General features: G+C 34.6%; 1 protein-coding gene, 1 non-coding gene and 1 pseudogene across 2 annotated transcripts; all 3 read right to left on the reverse strand.

Annotated features, from left to right (window-relative positions):
- Positions 1–648: 648 nt before the first annotated feature.
- LOC132051327 (small nucleolar RNA Z279/snoR105/snoR108) lies at positions 649–755 on the reverse strand. The gene has a single exon (XR_009413695.1). It is a non-coding gene; the product is annotated as a small nucleolar RNA Z279/snoR105/snoR108 (small nucleolar RNA).
- A 1955-nt stretch (positions 756–2710) lies between these two features.
- Positions 2711–6410, reverse strand: LOC132049603 (large ribosomal subunit protein eL24). The gene is made up of 5 exons (XM_059440473.1): positions 6274–6410; positions 4675–4750; positions 4446–4547; positions 4044–4192; positions 2711–3118 (listed from the first exon to the last, which is right to left on the reverse strand). Exons 1-5 carry the CDS (start codon positions 6282–6284, stop codon positions 2965–2967), a joined length of 492 nt encoding a protein of 163 aa, XP_059296456.1. The 5' UTR covers positions 6285–6410; the 3' UTR covers positions 2711–2964.
- LOC132051288 (U6 spliceosomal RNA) lies at positions 5712–5800 on the reverse strand (annotated as a pseudogene).
- Positions 6411–20846: the final 14436 nt, after the last annotated feature.

A 20846-nucleotide genomic window follows, 5' to 3' on the forward strand; every position in this document is an offset into this window, starting at 1 on the left:
TATTTTCATTATATATTTTCATGTTTTAATTCTACAAAGAAAAAGGAAAATATCTTTATTCAAAAAAAGAATTTTTTTACCGGAAAATATTGCATAAAGGGGTTATCGTTCTCATTCTATATTTGGAGGGGGTATTAATTCACAAGCCTTAAATGCTAGGGAGGTAAAGTGGGATTGACTCTAAAAGATTTTTTACATATCCGGGTGTAATTTTAGGTTTTGATATCTTTAAAATTTAAATAAATTATCTCTAACATACTAATCATTCATCGACCATGATTTTTTGTGGTAGAGAAAAGACATCATATATCTATTTAATCAAGAATTTCAAAATGTAAGAAACCTTACTCGGTAAAAACTTACCCACACATGTTTACACCAACTGAATAAAATATGACATTTTTACATATGCTTTTAACAACTAACTATGATCAATTAATTGGTTTTGTATAAATAGTTATTTACCCTCGTTTTGAATCAATTTAGCTCGACCTCAACTCCGATTAGCGAGTCTTGAGTTCCATTATTACTGTTGTTTTTTCAAAAAATTCATCCATTATGATTTGCATATCAAGTTAATGTGTGATTATTTTATAAAGTTAATTTAATAATTACAAAATATTTGGCTTATGAGTTATAATTCAAGTAGGGATCAGATTGGTAACAGTGAGGGGGCCCAAATTGTCGTAACCAGGCTAGGCTGGTACGCCCTTCTCGCATATTTTATTGCGAGCACTGACCACTCATCACATCCCATTAAAACTTGCCTGAAGGATCATACTTTTCTCATTCCCACAGCTTCCATTCTTTATTCTGCCCATTAACCCCACAATTCCCTTCATTTTCCGATGTGGGAATGATACTTCCAATTTTTTATTGCCAACTCTCACTCACTTGATGTAAACCTCATACTCATTTTGGATAGGCTTGCTTAATTCATCGACAGTAAATTTTATTTGGATACTTAAATTATCGTTTGTTTCAATTGAGTATCTGAATACATGATAATTTGTTCCTCTTACATACTTCTTGTCCAATTTTTTTTTTTTTAAAAAATTGTGTGCGCTCTCAAGCATCTATAGGTAGTTAACCACATAAAATAAGTTAGTTCCTTTGACTATACATATCAGCCTCAAGTAGAACATGCCTCAGTTGAAATGAGTTGGAGTACTCCTAAATAAAGTTTACTGACAAATTTAAGCAATGTTGATATATTAAGCCTTATGGATACTATTCGTAACTCAAAGGCTAACATGGAGATTGTTACTCCTATGTCCTATCTATGAAATGTACTGAGACAGTTAAAACTTTATGGACCATCAGCCTTTCCACATTTTATAAATTTGCTGGGATTGGAACTTCACCCCTTGAAGAGAAGCTGCTTGTAGTGTTGATTGTAAGTATCTTTAAGAAGCTACTCCACTTGCTAGCTAGTACTTATCTAATTATTTTGAAAGTTACTTGTAAATTACCTGTTAGATTGTAATCCTTTTTTTATAAGCTACTTGCAAGCTATCGTGGATTCCATGTATTTATAACAAAAGTATTTATGCAGCCGGCACTTAGTTAATTGCAAGCTTATGTTGAACGTTACTTGTCTATTACCTGCTTGATTGCAATCCTTTTTCTATAAACTACTTGCAAGCTATGGTTGATTCTTTTTGTTTTAGATGCTGAATCAAATCAGATATAATTGATTATTTTAAAAAAAAATTGAATTAAACCAGGTAGAAACTAGAAATAACACGTTGAATTTTTATGCGCATTGGTGTTGATGTTCGATTTGGGAGCCGTTTGGATATGGTTTGAAACCATGATTTGAAATCATGTTTGGATATGTTATTTGGATATCGCAGGTAGTATTTTATAACATAGATATAAAAACACTACAAGTTGTGAAAGTGCCTATCAAAACATTCCTAATTCTTATACAATCTTACCAAATAATTAAAGTTTATAATTCATAACAAAATTAATACGCTACTAGAAGACCTTTCTAAAAAATGCAACATCAATTGATCAAACTTTAATTCAATAAAAACGAAAATTTAACATGAATAGTAATGTAATTACTCTTTAATATAATCCTCCCACAAGGTAAAGATAAATAAAAATTGGTGAAAGTTAATGAGGTTGGTAAATGATTTGTGGGAGTAATTGTTAAAAATATTTATCAACTTATGCGTCTTTTTTAATAAAATATAAACTTATGTATCAGGTTTTATATTAATTTTTTTTTAAATCATAGTTTAAAGCCATGAAATGAAATGCATGTCCAAACGCTAATTTCATCTCATGATTTCAAACCATCGGGTTTCAAACCGCATGTCCAAACTCCTACTTGGTTTAGTTCAGTTTTATGTTTTACACTGAATCAACCACATCCAAATTTAAGTTCTAATTTAACTCGTACTTAAATAATCAAATTGCATATGTATTCAATCAGATTAAACTACTGATTCTCATGTATCTTACTTAATCAATTAAATCATTATGAAAGTAATTCTCCTTATATGCACAAAGACTAACGTTAGAGTCGACTCAACCTCATCTTAACTCAAGCTTAGTAGTTATACTATATATCAAAGGTTGTTTCGACTCAAACTTAGGCTTAAACTAGCTCAGTGCCCAAGTCTTGCTACGGCTATCCATTTGACAAGGAAAACAAGTGGTACAATATATAGAAACTGCAAGAAAGTTCGCACACATATTTGAAGCAAAAACAGATTTTTCTAAAATATATTGTTTAAGAGTGAAAAAACTACACCCGCTATAGGGAATGCGCCAAAAATCAGTCACAAGTCTGGGGGGAATCAACAGCTGCATTCTCAACTAAATGCAAAACCGTTGACAAGAAATTTGTCTGCAGATTTAACTATGAGATACTTGTAAATGACGGTCTCGCTTACAGTCTCTTCAAACAAACCACTCTATTGCCAACAAGGAAACACCATAGAGAGCAGCTTAACGTTTTCCTCCACCGCCACCAAGCTTAGGACCTTTTGCACCTCCTTTGGACACATTGCCCTTTCCTCCAGCTTTCTGAGACTTCGCCATCACCTCTGCCTTCTTAGCCTTCTTCTCATCCTTTGTCTTCTTGATCCTTTCCTTAATTTCACTACACAAAATCCACAAGACACAATGATAAGCTAATCCACGTTACACCAAGAAAACATGCATCGACTGAAAACTTCAATGACTGACACCACAATGTACTGTTCCCCTCTGCACCAGGATGATACACCAAGCATTGTGTATAAGGCTCTAGGTGTTTTTAAAACAGAGTAATATTTTTTTTTTTTTTATGACATGGGAACCCGCAGCCGCTACCCTTCGGGTGCGCACAGGGTAAACCCAGCTTCTGTGCAATAGCTCGCAAAACAGAGTAATATTTTTATCAGTGAAGAAAGGGATTAGTTCATGGTGGGCCCATATGAAACAGAAAGTGCTTGAAAAGTATCAGCAGATCTGTAACGATAGACACTATTAATATCCCAGACTTGTAACTGTATTAACCACGTGATGAAAATGTTAATACCTGACTAAGTCTGGTATAAGATATCAGATAAGACACAAAGATTAGTTTGTCCCCGTAACACCAAAAGAACATGTGTCAACTCAAACTTCAACGATTAACACCATAATATATTGTCCTCTTAAACCAGGATGATATACCAAGCATTGTGTATACCGTGATTTTATGTCTCTAGGTGTTTTTAAAACAGTTTTGTTTTTTTATCAAGGGAAGAAATGGGTCAGTTTATGTTGGGCCCATATGGAGCAGAAAGTGCTTGAATGGTATCAGCACATCTGTAATGATAGACACAATTAATTTCCCAGACTTGTAACTGTATTAACCACGCGGTGAAAATGTTGGTTAAGAAAATGTTAATACCTGACTAAGTCTGGTACATGATATCAGATTATCAGAGTCTGGTACATGATATCAGATTATCAGATAAGACTGCCAAAAATGCACCAACTATATGCAAGTTGCTGTCGTGCACACTGATAAACAAAATCAGGAATTAGTAGAAACGAACCGAAGAGCAGCCTCCCTGGCAGCATCTCGAACTTCTGGCCTTTCAGTTCTCTTCTTCTGGATAACCTCCAAGGTTGCACCCACAATGGACCTAGAGTAAGGTTTCTTGGTGGTACGTCGCCTCTTCCTAGCAGCTTCTTGTGCAATATCCTAATGTAAACAAATACAGGTCACAAAATTAAATTAAAGCCATTATAACCAAGGATGGGGAAGCCCTAGAAAAATTAAGCAGGAAATGCAAGTTTTTCAAGCAAAACTAGATAAGCTGACGAAAGGGCATATTCCCTAGTACATAATAGAACAAAGTTACGTTGCTCAAAGTTAATGAAAACTAAAAAGCAAAACAGAATGAAATTTTGAATAAGTTATACAGTCTTGTCTTGATGGTTTACTGAAAACTCACCTTCTTGTGTTGCTTCCTATACATAGCTGTCCAAGTAAGTTTGGATGGCTTCAGCTTGTTGTGGAAGTAGTGTTTGCATTTTGAGTTGACAAACAGGAACACCTAAAAGGATCAAGATATCATAAAGTGATAGCAGAAACTAGCATGATTTTTCCTCCTCTTCCGAAGAATACAAACAAGCTAATTCTAAATAAAGACAAGTATAGCATGCCATCTATCGAAATAATACCTGAGAATCTGAACGAATAAATCGGATACCTCTCCCAGGATAAATCTTGGCACCACTGAAACGACAAAGTTCTGTCCTGAAATTGATGTAAGAAGACAATAATGATTCATCACTCTGAATGTATGGTTGTAGAATTGCCAGGCGAAAAGCCAAACTAAAGGAAATGAGCAAGCTCCAGAAAATTCATATGAAATAAAAATGGCGGTTACTAATCTCTCAGGAGCAGTGCCCATTCAGAAACTACGCAAGATTTCATGTAAAATTTAGTTGAACATGGCATTGACACTACAATTTTTATTTAAGCCTAGTTGAAACACCAAGAAAATAATTTAAGTGCTGTCCGCTGGCAAGGCAGTTCACACCTAGCGGTGGCTACAGTTTACAGTACCTCGGGACTCAGGAGTAACTAAAAAGAACTATGGTAGCTTGACATCAACCAGTGCAACAAGGCATATAATTATTCTCCAGTGAAAAGAAAGATATTACATTACCAATTCCGTTTAATATGATTTAATCTAGTTACAAGGTCAGACCCTCTGATGGAACACTTCCCAAACTACCCTTCCTCTCTCCCCCACAATTCCCCTCACTCTAACTAAAGTTCATAACAGACAAGATTATTAAAAGAAGAAAACACCATGGAAGTTCGCTCTAGAAAGAAACTATGCTAGAAGTGCGGTCAGACTTGAACCCAGAACTAGAAGACCACATAACCCATCAATGTATGAATATTCTTTCAGATAAGAAAATAAATTGCAAGTACAAATAAAGCTGCAAGAGCAAGTTTCCACCTAGTCAAGTCTAGCTATGAATTGGGGTGTTTAGGATGAAAATTAGTGTGTTTATGACAAGGGAACCTACAGCCCCTATCTTTTGGGTGTGCACAGGGTAAACCCCGCAAACCACACAAAAAGCAAATCCCCTTCTATTGTAGGCAGGGGGTTTCGAACATGAGACCTCCTTTATGGAAGCCCCATGCTCAACCAACTGAGCCACCCTTGCGGGTAGTGAGTTCCTTTTTTTCTTTATTTTATCTTAAAAATTGGACTAGCGTGTTATCCTTGCGCACGGGCCATGCTAATCATAAATGTATCATTCCAATATTATTGGGTGTCCCCGTAGGGATACTTTTAGTGTGTTCTTGAATGGTGGAAAATGTTCTCCCACGCAAAATATTCTCCTAACGTCAAAAATTACAAATATCTCAAATCTTACTCATATTACTTGCTCCAATAATAATTCAGACATTGTTACAAAACCTATAATACTGGAAAGCACCATCCTATAACTATCCTTATACCTTACACCACACTCCTTGTATGTTATCCAGAAAACTGATTTACTGAGTTAAAATATATTCTACCCAAAAACATTTTCCTTCATACTAGACATACTTAGTGAAGCAACATTTAATCTTTTGAAATTATTAATCTACATTTTCTTAATATAAATATGGATTTTGAACCGTTCCATAAGCTAAAAATCATGATTTGTAAGTATCATTTGTGGATAATTACCAAGTTTTCACAACAAGTACTACAGAAAGAAATCATGGCGTGTATACACAGATGAATGAGAAAGAAAGGTGAGAAATATTACTTGAGAACCATGGTTGATATTGTTGCAAGCCTTCCCTTTACAGTAGCTCAATGGATTATTATTATTGAAACCCTAACGACCTACTGTTTTATATTACTATATAAGAAATAGAGCTCAAAAGGGCCCAACTAGTGGAGGGTTTCGTGGGCTTGTCTGCTGGTCTCGTTAGTGCTTAAAAGGTATTGGGCCTCTACATAGACTTTGAAGCCCAATACTAATATGAGGAGAGAAGAAATTGAATGGTTTGTTCTTCGTCTTTAATTTCTGCCTTTCAAAGTAGAACTTATGCCTAGAGGGGGTAAAAATTCTTTAAGGACGCGGGGCGTAATTTGTGGGATATTATAATTCGAAAATATAAACTTATGTCCCGCAAAACAATTGCGTGCCTTGAGCTGCAAAAATTAAAGACTAGCACAAAATAGGAGCAAAGGGACAAAAGTGCAAATGACTCATGAGGAGATTCTTGGGAGATCTGCACAAATATGATGTTTCAGTGCGATCATTTAAGTTTTGATCCCCGTTAGGAAGACTTTTATAAGAGTAGGAAGGTATTAGAAGTATGTTTGCTATTGTTAATACTCTTGCTATCAAGAGATGGTGGAGATTTAGGTCCATAAATTCTTTATGGGCTGATTTCCTCAGAGCTAAATATTGCGTCGCATCAGAAAGCACCCAGTGGACAAGAAATAGGTGTCTGGTAATTCTCAGTCCTGGACACAGCTCATGTGGGCCAAAGAAGTCTGAAAACCATTTTTTTTGCGCGGAGTGCCCTTCTTTTGGGGTGATCTTTAAATTTTGCCCCTCATATTTGAAATCTTTAAAATTTGCCCTTCGGCTAACACCCATAGTTCCTGAGTTCGAACCCACTGCAAACAAAATTTTAAAAAAAATTCGCAAGGTAGAGTTTAAATTTAGCTATCTGCCGGACCAAGATACTTTTGTTAAGGAATTACCAAAGTTATAAGATACTTACATCTCGGGCGTACTTCGTATAAAAAGATACGGTCCCGATAACTTTGATAATTCCTTCACAAAGTTACGGGGTCCGACATAAAAGTTTACCCATTAAAAGTATGCCCCCGCATAACTTTGTGAAGGAATTATCAAAGTTATGCGGACCCGCATACTTATGCTAAGTCCGCCCATAAGGCATAAGTATTCAAGAAAAAGTGATTCTTCATAATTTTTAACTACATACCCATCCTAATTAAAATAAATTTAATCCAAACTTAACAATATTAACACATCCGCCACGATTGACAACCTCATCATGAATTGCATCGAGACCAAAGATTCGTACCATTTCCACCCAAAGACAAGAAAGCATGTTTATTCCCGTCAAGAAGTAAATCTTAGATAAAGCCAAGACAATACTGTGTAAGTAAGTTTAGCTATAGATGGTCAAACACCGAATGCTATCCACAATGTCGAAACTTTAGGTCTCCACGTGATACACCTAAGCTTCCACAAGAATGATGAATATTTTGAACCACTTTCGAGGATAAGCGGTAACAAGACATGCTATGACTTATCACTCAAATATTTATTTCGTTAGACCCGCATAACTTTGATAATTCCTTCACAAAGTTATGCGGGGGGCACACTTTTAATGGGCAAACTTTTATCGGATCGGCATAACTGTGAATGTGAATTATCAAAGTTATCTTGGGACCGACGCATAACTTGGTGATTCCTTCACAAGTGTATGCCGTTGGCGGCATAGCGAAATTTAAGCGCTTGCGAATTTTTTTTTAAAATTTTGACCGCGTGGGTTCGAACTCGAACCCATGGGTGTTAGAAGGGCAAAATTTAAACATTTCAAATATGAGGGCAAAATTTAAAGACCACCCAAAAGAAGAAGGCACCGCGAATCGCCCTCCGAAAACCCGTTGGATAGAAGATTAATAGTGGTAACTGCAATTTTTGGTGGGATGATTGGACAGGAAGAGGGCCACTTACTAATACATATGCTGAGTACCTAGTAGGAAATGGAAAAAAGATCATGATTATGGATTTCTGGATCAATAACACTTGGAATATGCAAAAACTATACAACACCTTGCCAGAAAATGTTGCTCTGTTCATAAGTTCTATTGACACTGGCAATGGTGTTGACAATGACTATGCTTATTGGAAGCCTACTAAGAAAGTGTTGGGCTAAAACGGCCCAATGATACTCTGAACATGGTGTGATATTGTCCGCTTTGGGCCAAACCCACACGGTTTCCCCAAAAGGCCTCACATCATTAAGAGTAGCCAACTCTTTATAAGTAGCTCCTTTTTCTTTTCAGCTACCAATGTGGTACTTTGTTCGCACACCCAACAATCTCCCCCTCGAACTAAATTCCACGTGGCTCATTATCATACCACGGGTCAGAGATTTAACATGTCTGTGTGCCACCCACATCGCCAAAGTATTTACGGTCACAGAAGCCTAAAGGCTGTGAATGCGTCTTCTAAGCTACAGGTAAAGGTCGTAAACCGCCCCATAGAGGGGCAACGACACTAAGCCGGGCCCCACGCCACACTCCACCATCTTCATACTCGTCCCGCCAAACCATTGGCTCTGATACCAGTTGTTGGGCTAAAACGGCCCAAAGATACTCTTAACATGATGTGATATTGTCCGCTTTGGGCCAAACCCGCACGGTTTTCCCCAAAAGGCCTCACATCATTAAGAGTATCTAACTCCTTATAAGTACCTCATTTTTCTTTTCAGCTACCAATATGGTACTTTGTTCGCACACCCAATAATCTCCCCCTCGAACTAAGTTCCACATGGCTCATTATCATACCACGGGTTAAAGATTCAACATGTCTGTGTGCCACCCACACTGTCAGAGTATTTACGGTCACCGAAGCCCAAAGGCTGTGAATGCGTCTTCAAAGCTATGGGTAAAGGTCGTAAACTGGCCCATAGATGGGCAAAGGCACTAAGTCGGGCCCCACGCCACACTCCGCTATCTTCATACTCGCCCCGTCAAACCATTGACTCTGATACCAGTTGTTGGGCTAAAACAACCAAAAGATACTCTGAACATGATGTGATATTGTCTGCTTTGGGCCAAGCCCGCACGGTTTTCCCCAAAAGGCCTCACATCATTAAAAGTAGCCAACTCTTTATAAGTAGCTCCTTTTTCTGTTCAGCTACCAATGTGGTACTTTGTTCGCACACCCAACAAAAAGGACACTACACTAATACCTCAGCTTGGGGTATTGTTAGAGAACAAAGACATAAAGTTCCTTTCTTCAATAATGCGGGGGTGGCTCAAGAGAGCCGGTGGCCTAAAGCTGGAATTTAAAAGGTGGCCTTATATTTATTTAGTAAAATTTTAATGTATTTTATTTGTTATTTATTCTTATAGCTTTTTTAAAGTGTATTTTTTTTTTCAATTAACGTTATAGTCAATTCGTGTAATTTTTCATTAGACATTAACAGAATCACGAGTCTTATATTCTATGTTACGATCATTTCATCGATTTAGTTCTTTTTTTCTTTTATTCAAGTGATTGTTACTAAAAACTTTTCAAAATTATTTTATAAGCAATGGAAACATTTAAAAATAGAAGTAGGACTTGTGCCAATAAGAGTATCATCTTCTACATATAAATATTTTCATATCACTTTAACTATAAAAATAGATTAAAACCGTCAGTGACTATTAGGCTTTAAAAAAATATTTAAGGGCTTAATAATGTCTTTTCTATTCTAATTGTTTAATAATCTACTTAGCTTGAGCTTGAAAAATATTTAAAAAGGCACTCAAAGAGTTATAGAAGGTCTTACAAAGTCAAAATTATAAACTAGATTGATTTAAGTTGAAGTGAATTAAACCATATTACAAAGTAGAAAGTAATTATAAATTTAATTGACTGCAACTTCTAACTGTAATTACATCAATCATATTTATAAAAAATAGCATAAACTTTGAAAATATATATATGTGTGTAATAATTGATAAATGATTGGCAGTAAAATTATCCAAAAAATTATCTATCACTAATAGTAAATATATAATTTTTTAAAATCATATATATAATACCAATTATTTTGGGGCCCTAATATATTTGGAACAAAGCCTTGTTTTGGTGGCTTTTGCTGTCAAATTTCTACCCTGCAGTAATGTTTGGCATAGTGCCATCCCATTCAAGACATCCTTTCTCACTTGGAGACTATATAACAACAAACTTCCTCTTAAAGTGATGCATTTGAATGGGATTACTAAGGGCCTGTTTGGAAAGCCACCTAGGTAATTGGAATTGGGTGTAATTATACAGTTTGACCTGTTTGTTTGATCGAGTAATCACACAGTTAGGTGAGAATTGAGTGTAATTAATCGGGTGTAATTACACCCTGTAATTGCACGGTTACTTTTTAGTTTCTTTCTTTTTTGTTTATTTTAATATCTTTTTAGTTTTAATTTATTTTTTATTTCTATGATTTTAATTTCTTTGGATTTTTTTTAATTTCTATTATTTTTTATTTTTATTTTATAAAATGTATTTTTTGTTTTTATATTATTTATTTTTCATTTCCTTTCTTCTCATTCCCAACCTTTACTTCTTGTGGTTCCATGTAATTGTTCGTATTTTTTTATTTTTTTTATTTTATTCATTTAGCATAACCGTGTTATTATTTTAATTGTTGAAACTACACCTCTTAATATTGGAAAGAATGAGTCATTAACAAACTTGGCATAGAACGAGTGATGTTATTAAAGTAGAATTTCGTTGTGAATGAGGTTATAGACCTATTTTTCCCTACCTTTTGAATTATTTACTTAAGTTACATTGGAACTTACTTATGTAATGTTTGAATTTGACATAAGAGTATTATGTTAAACTTTTTCTTTTGGATTTTAGTTTAGGTTATATTTTCAATTTTAAGTTATTTGCTTTCACATTGCATGTTGTTTATTTTTCACTTACATTTGATGGATTTTTTGTGTCAAACATATGAATATGTGGCATTATATTTACAAATATTATTTTATTGTCAAACATCCAATCCATGACGTTCTCACAAAAAAAGTCTTCTTTTAAGTTTTATAATTAATTAAAATTAAATATTATTAATTTGAAAATATATATCGGTTATTTTTTACAATATTAGTTACAAATATATGATTATTAATTAATATAGTTTCAAGAAACACTGTGTTATTAAATAAATAATTTAATATCATTTATAAAGGCAAATATTTTTTAAATATTAATTTTGAAATTTTTAATAATTAAACTTGATTTTTAAATTAAAATAACTGTGTAATTACACTTGTGCCACCAAACAACACGCTTGTAATTACACTGTAATTATGTTATGACAAACAAACGAGTGTTGTAATTACACTCTTTGTGTAATTACTAGGCTGTGTAATTACTACCCTAATTACACCAATTCCAATTACCAGGTGGCTTTCCAAACAGGCCTTAAATGTCAAGGCGAAAGCTCGACACCACTCTTCGGCCACATGTATGACCTATGCCACGTTCGAGGACGAACGTTATTTTAAGTGAGGGAGAATGTAATGACCCGGTATTTTTCCAAGCGAATTTTAAAGTTATTATCTTAATTATAACTTACTAATTTTAGCGGGTAATTATGTATAATGTGTATATATATATACACACATTATATATTTATTTTTGAGAATAATTTTATATGATATAATGTATGAATTTGTTAAGTGATTAGAGGTGCAAATTTATACTTCATTGATGAAAGGGTAATTAAATATCTTTGGAAGACATTCAAAAGGTAATGAAAACCATATATGGTCATCTCACGTGACCCAAGGAAAATTGGCCTCCATGTTTATTTTTTTGCGCGGATTGCCCTCCTTTTGGGGTGGTCTTTAAATTTTGCTTCTCATAATTGTGGTCTTTAAGTTTTGCCCTTCACTTGGAAAGGTGGGTGAATACCTGAGGTTCTGGGTTCGAACTCCCGCTCAGGCATAAAATAAAAAAATAATTTCGCAAGGCAGGGCTGGAGGCATGTATGCCGGATCCGGCATACAATCCTTAAGGAAAAACTAAAGTTATCTTGGGATCCGGCATCGCTAAAAGTTTGCCCCATAAGACAGAACTTTTCCTTAAGCATAGTTTAGTTATGCCTTATGAGACAGATTTTTAGTTAAGGCATAACTAAAAGTATGCCCCATAAGGCAAGAACTTTTCCTTAAGGCATAGACTTTGCCTTATAAGGCAAACTTTTAGTTATGCCTTAAGGAAAAGTTCCGCCTTATGGGGCGTACTTTTAGTTATGTCTTATGGAAGACACTTTTAGTTAAAGCATAACTAAAATTTTACCTTGAAAGGTAAAATATATATATATATATATATATATATATATATATATATATATATATATATATATATATATATATATATATATATATGCGCTCGAGGCAAAGTTTGCTTTTCCGGCCGAGACTTTTAGTTAAACATAACTAAAAGTCTGATAAGTGCGCTTCAAGTATTACCAGGAGACTTGATAAGTAGATTGACACGGCTAGAGAGGGCTGAGGGCACATTTAGCATCAAGAAGTTGTATAACAAGTTAAGGCCTCAGTATCAGAGAGTCCCTTGGAAGCAAATGCTACTGCAACCACATTTGCATCCTAGATACAAGTTTAATCTTTGGCTTGCGGCACAAAGAAGACTTGCTACAGTAGATAGATTATTGAAGTTGGGCATAAGTGTTCCTCAAACTTGTGTTTTCTGTGGACTAGAAGATGAAGTGTTTGAGCATCTATTCTTTGATTGTCACATTGTGAAAAGTGTTTGGTCCAGATTATTGGTTTGGCTTGGGCAGTCCAGACCCAGAGTCAACTGGTCTTCTGAGGTATTGTGGATCAATAGAGGGGCAAAGAAGAAGTCTGGGCATGGGGCTATTGTCAATTGTGCATTTGGGATGATGGTATACCTAATATGGAGAGATAGGAACATGCTCAGATTCCAGAATGGTCATTTTTCTGCTGATAGAGTGTGCAAAGAGATTGTACTGCACACACATAGTAGAGGTCACAACATTCCAAGCTGGCAAGAGCATCTAACAAAATTGAATACATTTCCTTAGCGTATATGTTAGGAATTCTTTGTAAGCTTACTGTTATGTGAAGGGACTAGTAGTATGTATGGGTTATAGACTGGAGGTGTAGATGGTCAGCATCTGCTTGATTTGTAATTCTCATTTTTTTGGTTGAATACGAAGAGAATGTTTATCCAAAAAAAACACTAAAAGTCTGTCGGAGGGAGCATAGCGAAATTTAAATCCTGTCTTGCAATTTTTTTTTAAATTTTTGACTAAGCGGGGGTTCGAACCCGGAACCCATGAGTTTTAGCCGAAGGGAAAAATTTAAAGACCACAAATATGAGGGGCAAAATTTAAAGACTACCCCAAAAGAACGACACTTCTGCGAATTGCCCCTCTATGTTTGTCATATGGGCAATTAGCAAGAATGGCCTTATTAGGGGGTGGTCTTTAAGTTTTGCCCTTCAAAATTGTGGTCTTTAAAGTTTTCCTTTCGCTAGGGACCGCTTGGTCACGGGTTCAAATTCACACTCAGGCGAAAATTAAAAAAAATTTCGCAAGGCATAAGTTCGAGAAAAAGCGAGTTATAACTGCGCGTAGGCCAGTAAATTGCAAATTTGAGCTGCATTTTCTGCAGAAGGCTAGCCCATGGGGCGGAATTTTCAGAAATGGGTAGAATTTGCAAATTCCATCCTATGTAAGTTCTGCCTTAAGACAGAAATTCTGTCTTTTTTTATAATTTCTGCCTTGAGAAAAAAATTAAATTTTCTTGAATGGGAATTGGCCGTGACCAATTCATAGCGAAGGGAAACCTTAAAAAATACAATTTGAAGGGTAAAACTTAAAGAACACCCCAAATGAAGGGCAATCCACGCAAAAAAAATGTATTCAGTTAGAATTAATAAAGTGGGCCAAGCCACTCTTTGATGTTGCTAGGTGTCAAGTTACTGTGAAAAGAAAATTAAGTGAAAGAGTTTTTGGTTCATTACAAACTGAGAACAAAAAGATCAAAACGGGGCCTTTGAGGAAGGATCACTGGTGGCGACAGTGTTCAAGGGAAAAAACATAAGAGCTATATTAGTTCCTCTCTTTGATATAAGTATATTTTAGTGGATTATTTGGGAACATGGATTCAAAAACGTTGAATTATTGCTCATGAAGATAAAGAAGAAAAAGCTGGAAGGAAGCTTCAGCTTATCTGTTGTCGGCTACAATCAGAGATTAAGACTGAGGCTATTGGAGGCCATTTGAGATGATTTTGGCATTTTAAGAGAGGTTCGCGTATCGGTTATAAGGCAAGTGAGGCTTAAACTCTTGAGTTTAAGAAGATTTTTTTTTTTCATTCCAAGAACTTGAGTAGCTCTTGAATCACCAACATAAATAAATCATTCTTCTCCTTCTTCATCTTGGGTGTATTATTTTGTTAGCACAAAAATACTTCGTAGCACCAAAATCGTCTAACACCCAATGTCTCACATTAACCACAAGATTCGCTTGAGAAATGACCACAACAATTATATCATCCTAACTTTTGCCAAACTTACTTTTATTTAGCGGAATTATCATTTCTCTGAATCTTCTTCTACATTGAGGGGTATGATGGCTTAGTTTGACGCACACAAAATAATGATTATTTTCGTAAAAAGTTTGATTGTTAGTTTACAAAATCTAAATGAAGGCAACAATCAATAATAATTCATTATCTCAAAACAATTACTATGATCTTCCCTTTTTCATCAAATTAGAGAATTTGGTTTCCGATCCACAAATAACGGGAGCGTTTACTATCCTACTATTTTATAACAAAAACAGGAGCTGACAACCTACTGTTTGCTTCTAGATGAAATCAAGGAGTAGAACTTCAAAATGTTCATTCGCAGGACAAGTAGTTAATTGGTAGAGTACCTCACCAAAATGTAATCTAGTCTCTATCAATCACATATACGGACACAAAACCATACACTCAAATTTGTTTAAAATTAAAAAACAGCTTAGATTCATTATCTCCGGCTTCTCAAGATTTTCAAAAGATATAATTGAATCGTACCTTTACTTTCTGTGATGAAAAGAAAATGAGTGAAATACCTCTATGTCCGTTGAGTGGAGTTAGAACAGACACTTTATGCAGTAGCTATTTGAGCACCAACACAGATATTATAATTGCTATTCTCCTTAAGAATAGAGTACGAAATATACTTAAGATTGTTAGAGGAAAATACTTGATCACGAATCTTGTCTCGGAAAATACTTGATTACAAACCTTGCCGGAAATTCTTGAAAGCTTGAGGCATGCCAATTAAGATCTTGTCATGGGATATTTCATACGATGTACATGGGTGCAAAGTGATTCAACAAACTCTTCTAAGTACAAAACTAGAGCGAGAATCTAACAAAGATTTCAAAGTAGAAAACCCAACACACGACAATCTATATGAAAAAATATGTTCTTGTATATGTCTCTAGTTTCTATAGCAAAAGAAAAGGACTTCAAATGTATATATAGGTAAGTTAAGACCAAAATGACCAGAGTGAATCTTGTTTCCAGACCAAATTTGCAACGGTCAAAAAGAGGATTAATGATAGTATAGAATAGAGCCAATAAATGGGTGAAGAGAAACTGTCAAAGAAATAATATTATCTCATTAATGATCCATTAAAGACTGATTAATTGTATGGAGAAATAATGATCAATCAATGATTATTCATGGAGTGGAAATAAAGTTCAGCCTTTAAGGCTATATAATTAATTGTCTTCATGTAATTGTAGATAGAATAATTCTTTTTTGAGATATGAAATAATATTTTTTCAACAGTATACATTCCTCCAAGTTGTTTATGGGTGTGAAAATCCATTACCAACAACTAGTCGCGTGGAATCACTGTGATTGACGGACCCTGATAGGCCTACTATGATTGCTAGTTGAAACCGGCACCATAGGACTATTCCTGTTGCTTTATGCCATTAACTCCTATTCTCTACCTAAATTTTGAGACCTAAGTTTGATCGTGGGGACGTGGTGCTGAGCTTGAACATATATGATCTTGTGTTTGTCTTAAGTGATTGATGTTCCATGCTGGTAATAATCTTTGCAAAATACTTCACATGCCAAAGCAAAATCGTCCTACTGAAGTAAAGTTTCGCGTCGTGTAAATTCATTAAGGGGGTAAGTACCCTATTAATAGGTTTTTCGTTCCCTGGATTTCTCCTAACCTCGATCGCTAAACTTCCTTTCCTTCAATAATTCTGCAGTGGTACCCACTCCTCCCAAACCCCAGCACTATAGTACTAACAATATGTTGAGGATTGCTTCACGCACTCCACACAATTCAACATTTTCCTGCAATTGAATCACCATCTGAATCTTTATTTGGTAATTTCTCCTAGATGCAAATAAAGATCAATTTTAACTAAAATAAAAGCTAATTCTATGCAGCAACAAGCACAATCTGAGCTCAGCACTCTTGAATCTTCTTATCTTCTTAGTTTTCAGGTCTTTCAATTTCCTGAGCGCTTATATACCTAGTTGATTACTATGAGTATAAAAATCTTAGCCAACATCCGGATACTTGCAGGGCTTTTGTTCAATGGTAAGAGCCAGCAGCGCATAATGTGTGAGTTACACATATATTACAAGTTAGAACATAGGACAAACACCTGGTATTTAAATGGCGAAGTATAGAGAGGCAAGACTATAATCTGCCTAACTTTCAACCCGTGCGCCAAATCGCCCTCGTGGATTTCTCAGTTACAAATAACATCCGGATACTAGCAGACACAAAACAGTATAACCAAACAATTCAGTAATTTAATAAATCAAACACAGAGCAACACATACCTCATTATAATTGCAAACACTAGAGCCATCACGACCACCGGACTCCTGAAAATTCTTAATATCCCTCGAAACATTAGGCAAGACGACATCATCATATAACAAACATCCCTTGTGAGTGTGTGTTCTTCATCAATCTCTACAACTCTAGACCAGTGGCGTAGCCACTCATGGCCAAGGGTGGTCACCTGCACACCCTTGGCTGGAAAATGGTACTAGTATATGGATTAGATATTACAGTTAACTGGATATAAATTAAATTTTGAACACCCTTAAAATAATTGAGATAGATAGGCTTGGGGTAAAAAGGATGTTCGAGTTTTACCTAAAAGTCACGGTTTAAAGCTTGCGTCAACGCTTGGTCATCTTCTTTCTTTAAAGAAAACATACAAACAATGTCTGAAGCTACTTGGTTGATTTGTATTTGCACTTATTTTCTTCCATTTCCGATTGAACTTATTTGTATTTGAGTTATGATTTGCATTTGGTTTATTCGTTTGTTGGTTTGGATTTACGTTAATTTCGTTTGTTGAAGGCTCATACTGGGCAATCTTTCTTCTTTCCTTCCTATTTCCTAGAAAAGAAGAAGACGTATTGTTAAAAAGAGGACAAGGAGATCTAATAGCAAGTTAGCTACCACTTATTTTATTCTCTTTTCTTTTAATTGCTTCTGTGAACATTTTAATTATCCAACTTTGTTCTTTTTTTTTTTTTTCAAAGTAAATTAAGTAGTCGTTATCTCTCACTTTGTAACATTCTCGGAATGCCCCTTGTTGTTCTCCACTTGTGGGATTACGTACATGGGGTATGTGGTTATTGTCATTTGATCTTTTGTAATCATTGTAAGAGTTTTCTAGTAATGAAATTTATCAAGAATAACTTGCAAAATCAAATGGACCATAAAATTTTAGGCCGGTGTGCAGTGATAATATTAAAAAAATTTCATTACACTCATTCATCAAAAAAAAAATTATATCTTTCGTCAATATTTGAACAATCTCACCAGAATTTTTAGCTCTAGACCCACCCACACCCTCACAGTATAGCAATCTTGTATCGTAATTCACATCAAAACTCCTTCCTAATGCCTGCACAGCATTTACAGCTGTATGAAAAGCTGCTGCCTTTTCTTCCATTACATAATCTAAGCTCAAATTCAATTTAAATCAAAAAGACTACTTCAAAAAGGTCCAAGAACATATACCCATTCGAAAGATTCAATATTTTTTTTTTCAGATCAGATAGCTGAGTACCAACTCCCCAAATTGTAATTTTTATGAAATATTATCTAAGAAAAATCTCTTGGGGTTATGAGTCAACACAAGTATATTAGATTCTTAGAGGTTTGACTGAGAGAAAGTAACAAGAAAGATATACCCAAAAATGGTGAAAAAAGTGGAGTCTGAGTGTATGTACTCTTAGATCTTGAATCTACCAAAGGAGATTTTTCAGATTTTCTGATTTGCTCAATCTAATGCCTCTCTTTTTTCCTATGTACCTAAACATGTGTAACGACTCTAGGTAAATTCTTTTTTTATTTACAGTGAAATTATCACATCTGTACACATTTCAAATTCCATGAGAAAAAGAGTAGAAAATTGTCAAAGCGACAGATAAGATACCAAAAAGATAATGAGCAATAACATTCATAAAGTGCTCAAGCCCCATTCCCAATTTCTATGTCACTGAGGATAACATTTTAGAACCAGTATTGACACATTCAAGATCAGGCCACCAACACAGAGTTTTTTCCCCTTTTTCTTTTACTTAATCTCTGTGAAAGTGACCTATTATATCCTATATCATCCTTCTCTTTGTTTATGCTCAGGTTGAAAATTTACTGTTAAACTCAAAAATTGTCCAAAGATAGGATTTCGTTTAAACAGATTTTTAAGTTCTCAAGCAGATATATCTACGGATGTAAAATCTTTGTGTCGTCTATATCTCTTACCATAAGCTAAAAAGTACAGTTATTAGTAATTCTGGAAGCACTTCTAAGATAACTAAATTTCATGAAGTTAAAAAGTGGAAGCTGTAATTTTTTTATTGATTAGAGAGGAAACTGCAGTCCATAGCCAATAGAAGTTCCTCATGCATTGCAAAGGTGGACGAAATTATCTCTAGTATTTTCAAATCTCGACAAGGACATTCTCCACCTCTAGAAAATTTATGTGATCTCAAGTTAGGGCCATTGGAATGGTTAGTATATAGCCTTATTTCATATAAATTGGGCCGGGGCGGGTTATAAATTGGGGCATGGATATTTTTAATTAAATGGGTAATTTTGGCTGAATTGGGATTTTCATTCACTTAAGGGTATAAGTGAACACTTTGGCTAACGGAGGGGTATATTTGATCACTTTTGCTAACGGAGTGCAAAGTTAGCCAATAAACTAAAGTAGAGGGGTATATTTGACCCATTTCCCTTTTATGTAACCATTTTTGACTCTTCAGACATTTTTTTTACTGTATTTCTATTTGGTTATTAGGGAAACTAGTGTTATTTGGCCCGTGCTAAGCCCGAGCCCAAAACTAATATTAAAAATAAATTAATAATTACTTTTTTTCTCACTGTTTGTGATATTAAGTTATGAAAAGATTAGTTCGACCTTTTCTGCAAATTCCAAAATATTAAAGGCACTCCAAAAATTAAAATTGCACCCAAAGTATTTAAAATTGAATAAAGACTTTTTTGTGCTTATTTTAGACTTCTTTTTAACATTATTTATTTATTGAATTTTATTTAGATTTAGGCTTTAAAAATTTCTCGAGATCCAACTTAGTTGTAACATCTGTGTGATTAAAAAAATTAATTCTGAACAGAGGCGAATTCAGGATTTCAAGAGGATGGGGTTCACCATTAGTTATGGGGTTTTTTAATTTCTTTTGCCTTTGTTCGTTGCAGCTTAGCGCCTATGGAATTTTTTGATTTCTTTTGCCTTTTGAGACTTGGATAATTAGAAATAAAGGAAAAAGAAAGTCATAAGATGTAATATAAAAAAAGGAAACACGTTTTTTACTTTTGGATTATTAGAATTATAGAAGAAAAAGACTTAGAATGATATGAAAAAAAAAGTTAAAAGGCTGCTTTAGAAAAAAAGACATGGAGGAGCTTAGGTTCGATCCTGAAACCTTAAGGAAATAAATACAGTCCCTAACCAGCGCTCCACTCACCCTAGTTTGACCATGTATTCCTTCAGTTACTATTAGATATATTTTCAGAATTATACACATAATATATCGAGTTTAATCGAGTGACTATGTGTTCAGGTGACCCAAAATTTATACCTAAATTCGCCTCTGATTGTGAACTATAACACTTTCCTTCAAGAAGACCAAAAATAATTTAATTCAAGAGAATCAATTATATATGCTACATTTATTCTTTCGATGTCGTTTAAGATATGCAAACTACAATGAAAATATGAAGAGAATTAATGACCTTTTTTTTAATATAATTAAATCCTTTTGCTTTCCAAAAACTGAAGTGATGAGGAAATGATATTTCTTCCTTTTGTTAGTTTATAAGTGGCACATTATTTTATAAAATGTATATTTTAATCATTTTTAAACAAAAATAAAGCTTCAATGCTTCATGCTTAATTTAATCACGTGTCCCTATGCTAAACAGACACTGCCTATTCCTTTTTTAACCCCCCCCCTCCAAAGAAAAAAACGATACTCAAAAACTTTAAATATGATTGCTC

Source organism: Lycium ferocissimum, chromosome 3, assembly GCF_029784015.1.
Source record: "Lycium ferocissimum isolate CSIRO_LF1 chromosome 3, AGI_CSIRO_Lferr_CH_V1, whole genome shotgun sequence".
Classification (NCBI taxonomy): Eukaryota; Viridiplantae; Streptophyta; class Magnoliopsida; order Solanales; family Solanaceae; genus Lycium; species Lycium ferocissimum.

Bases quoted from the DNA above. Each gene is read 5' to 3' on its own strand.
- LOC132049603 (XM_059440473.1), bottom strand. The intron at 4,193-4,445 runs GTGAGTTTTCAG...TGTTTACATTAG, and splicing joins ATAGGAAGCAACACAAGAAG to GATATTGCACAAGAAGCTGC. The intron at 3,119-4,043 runs GTTCGTTTCTAC...GATTTTGTGTAG, and splicing joins GCCAGGGAGGCTGCTCTTCG to TGAAATTAAGGAAAGGATCA.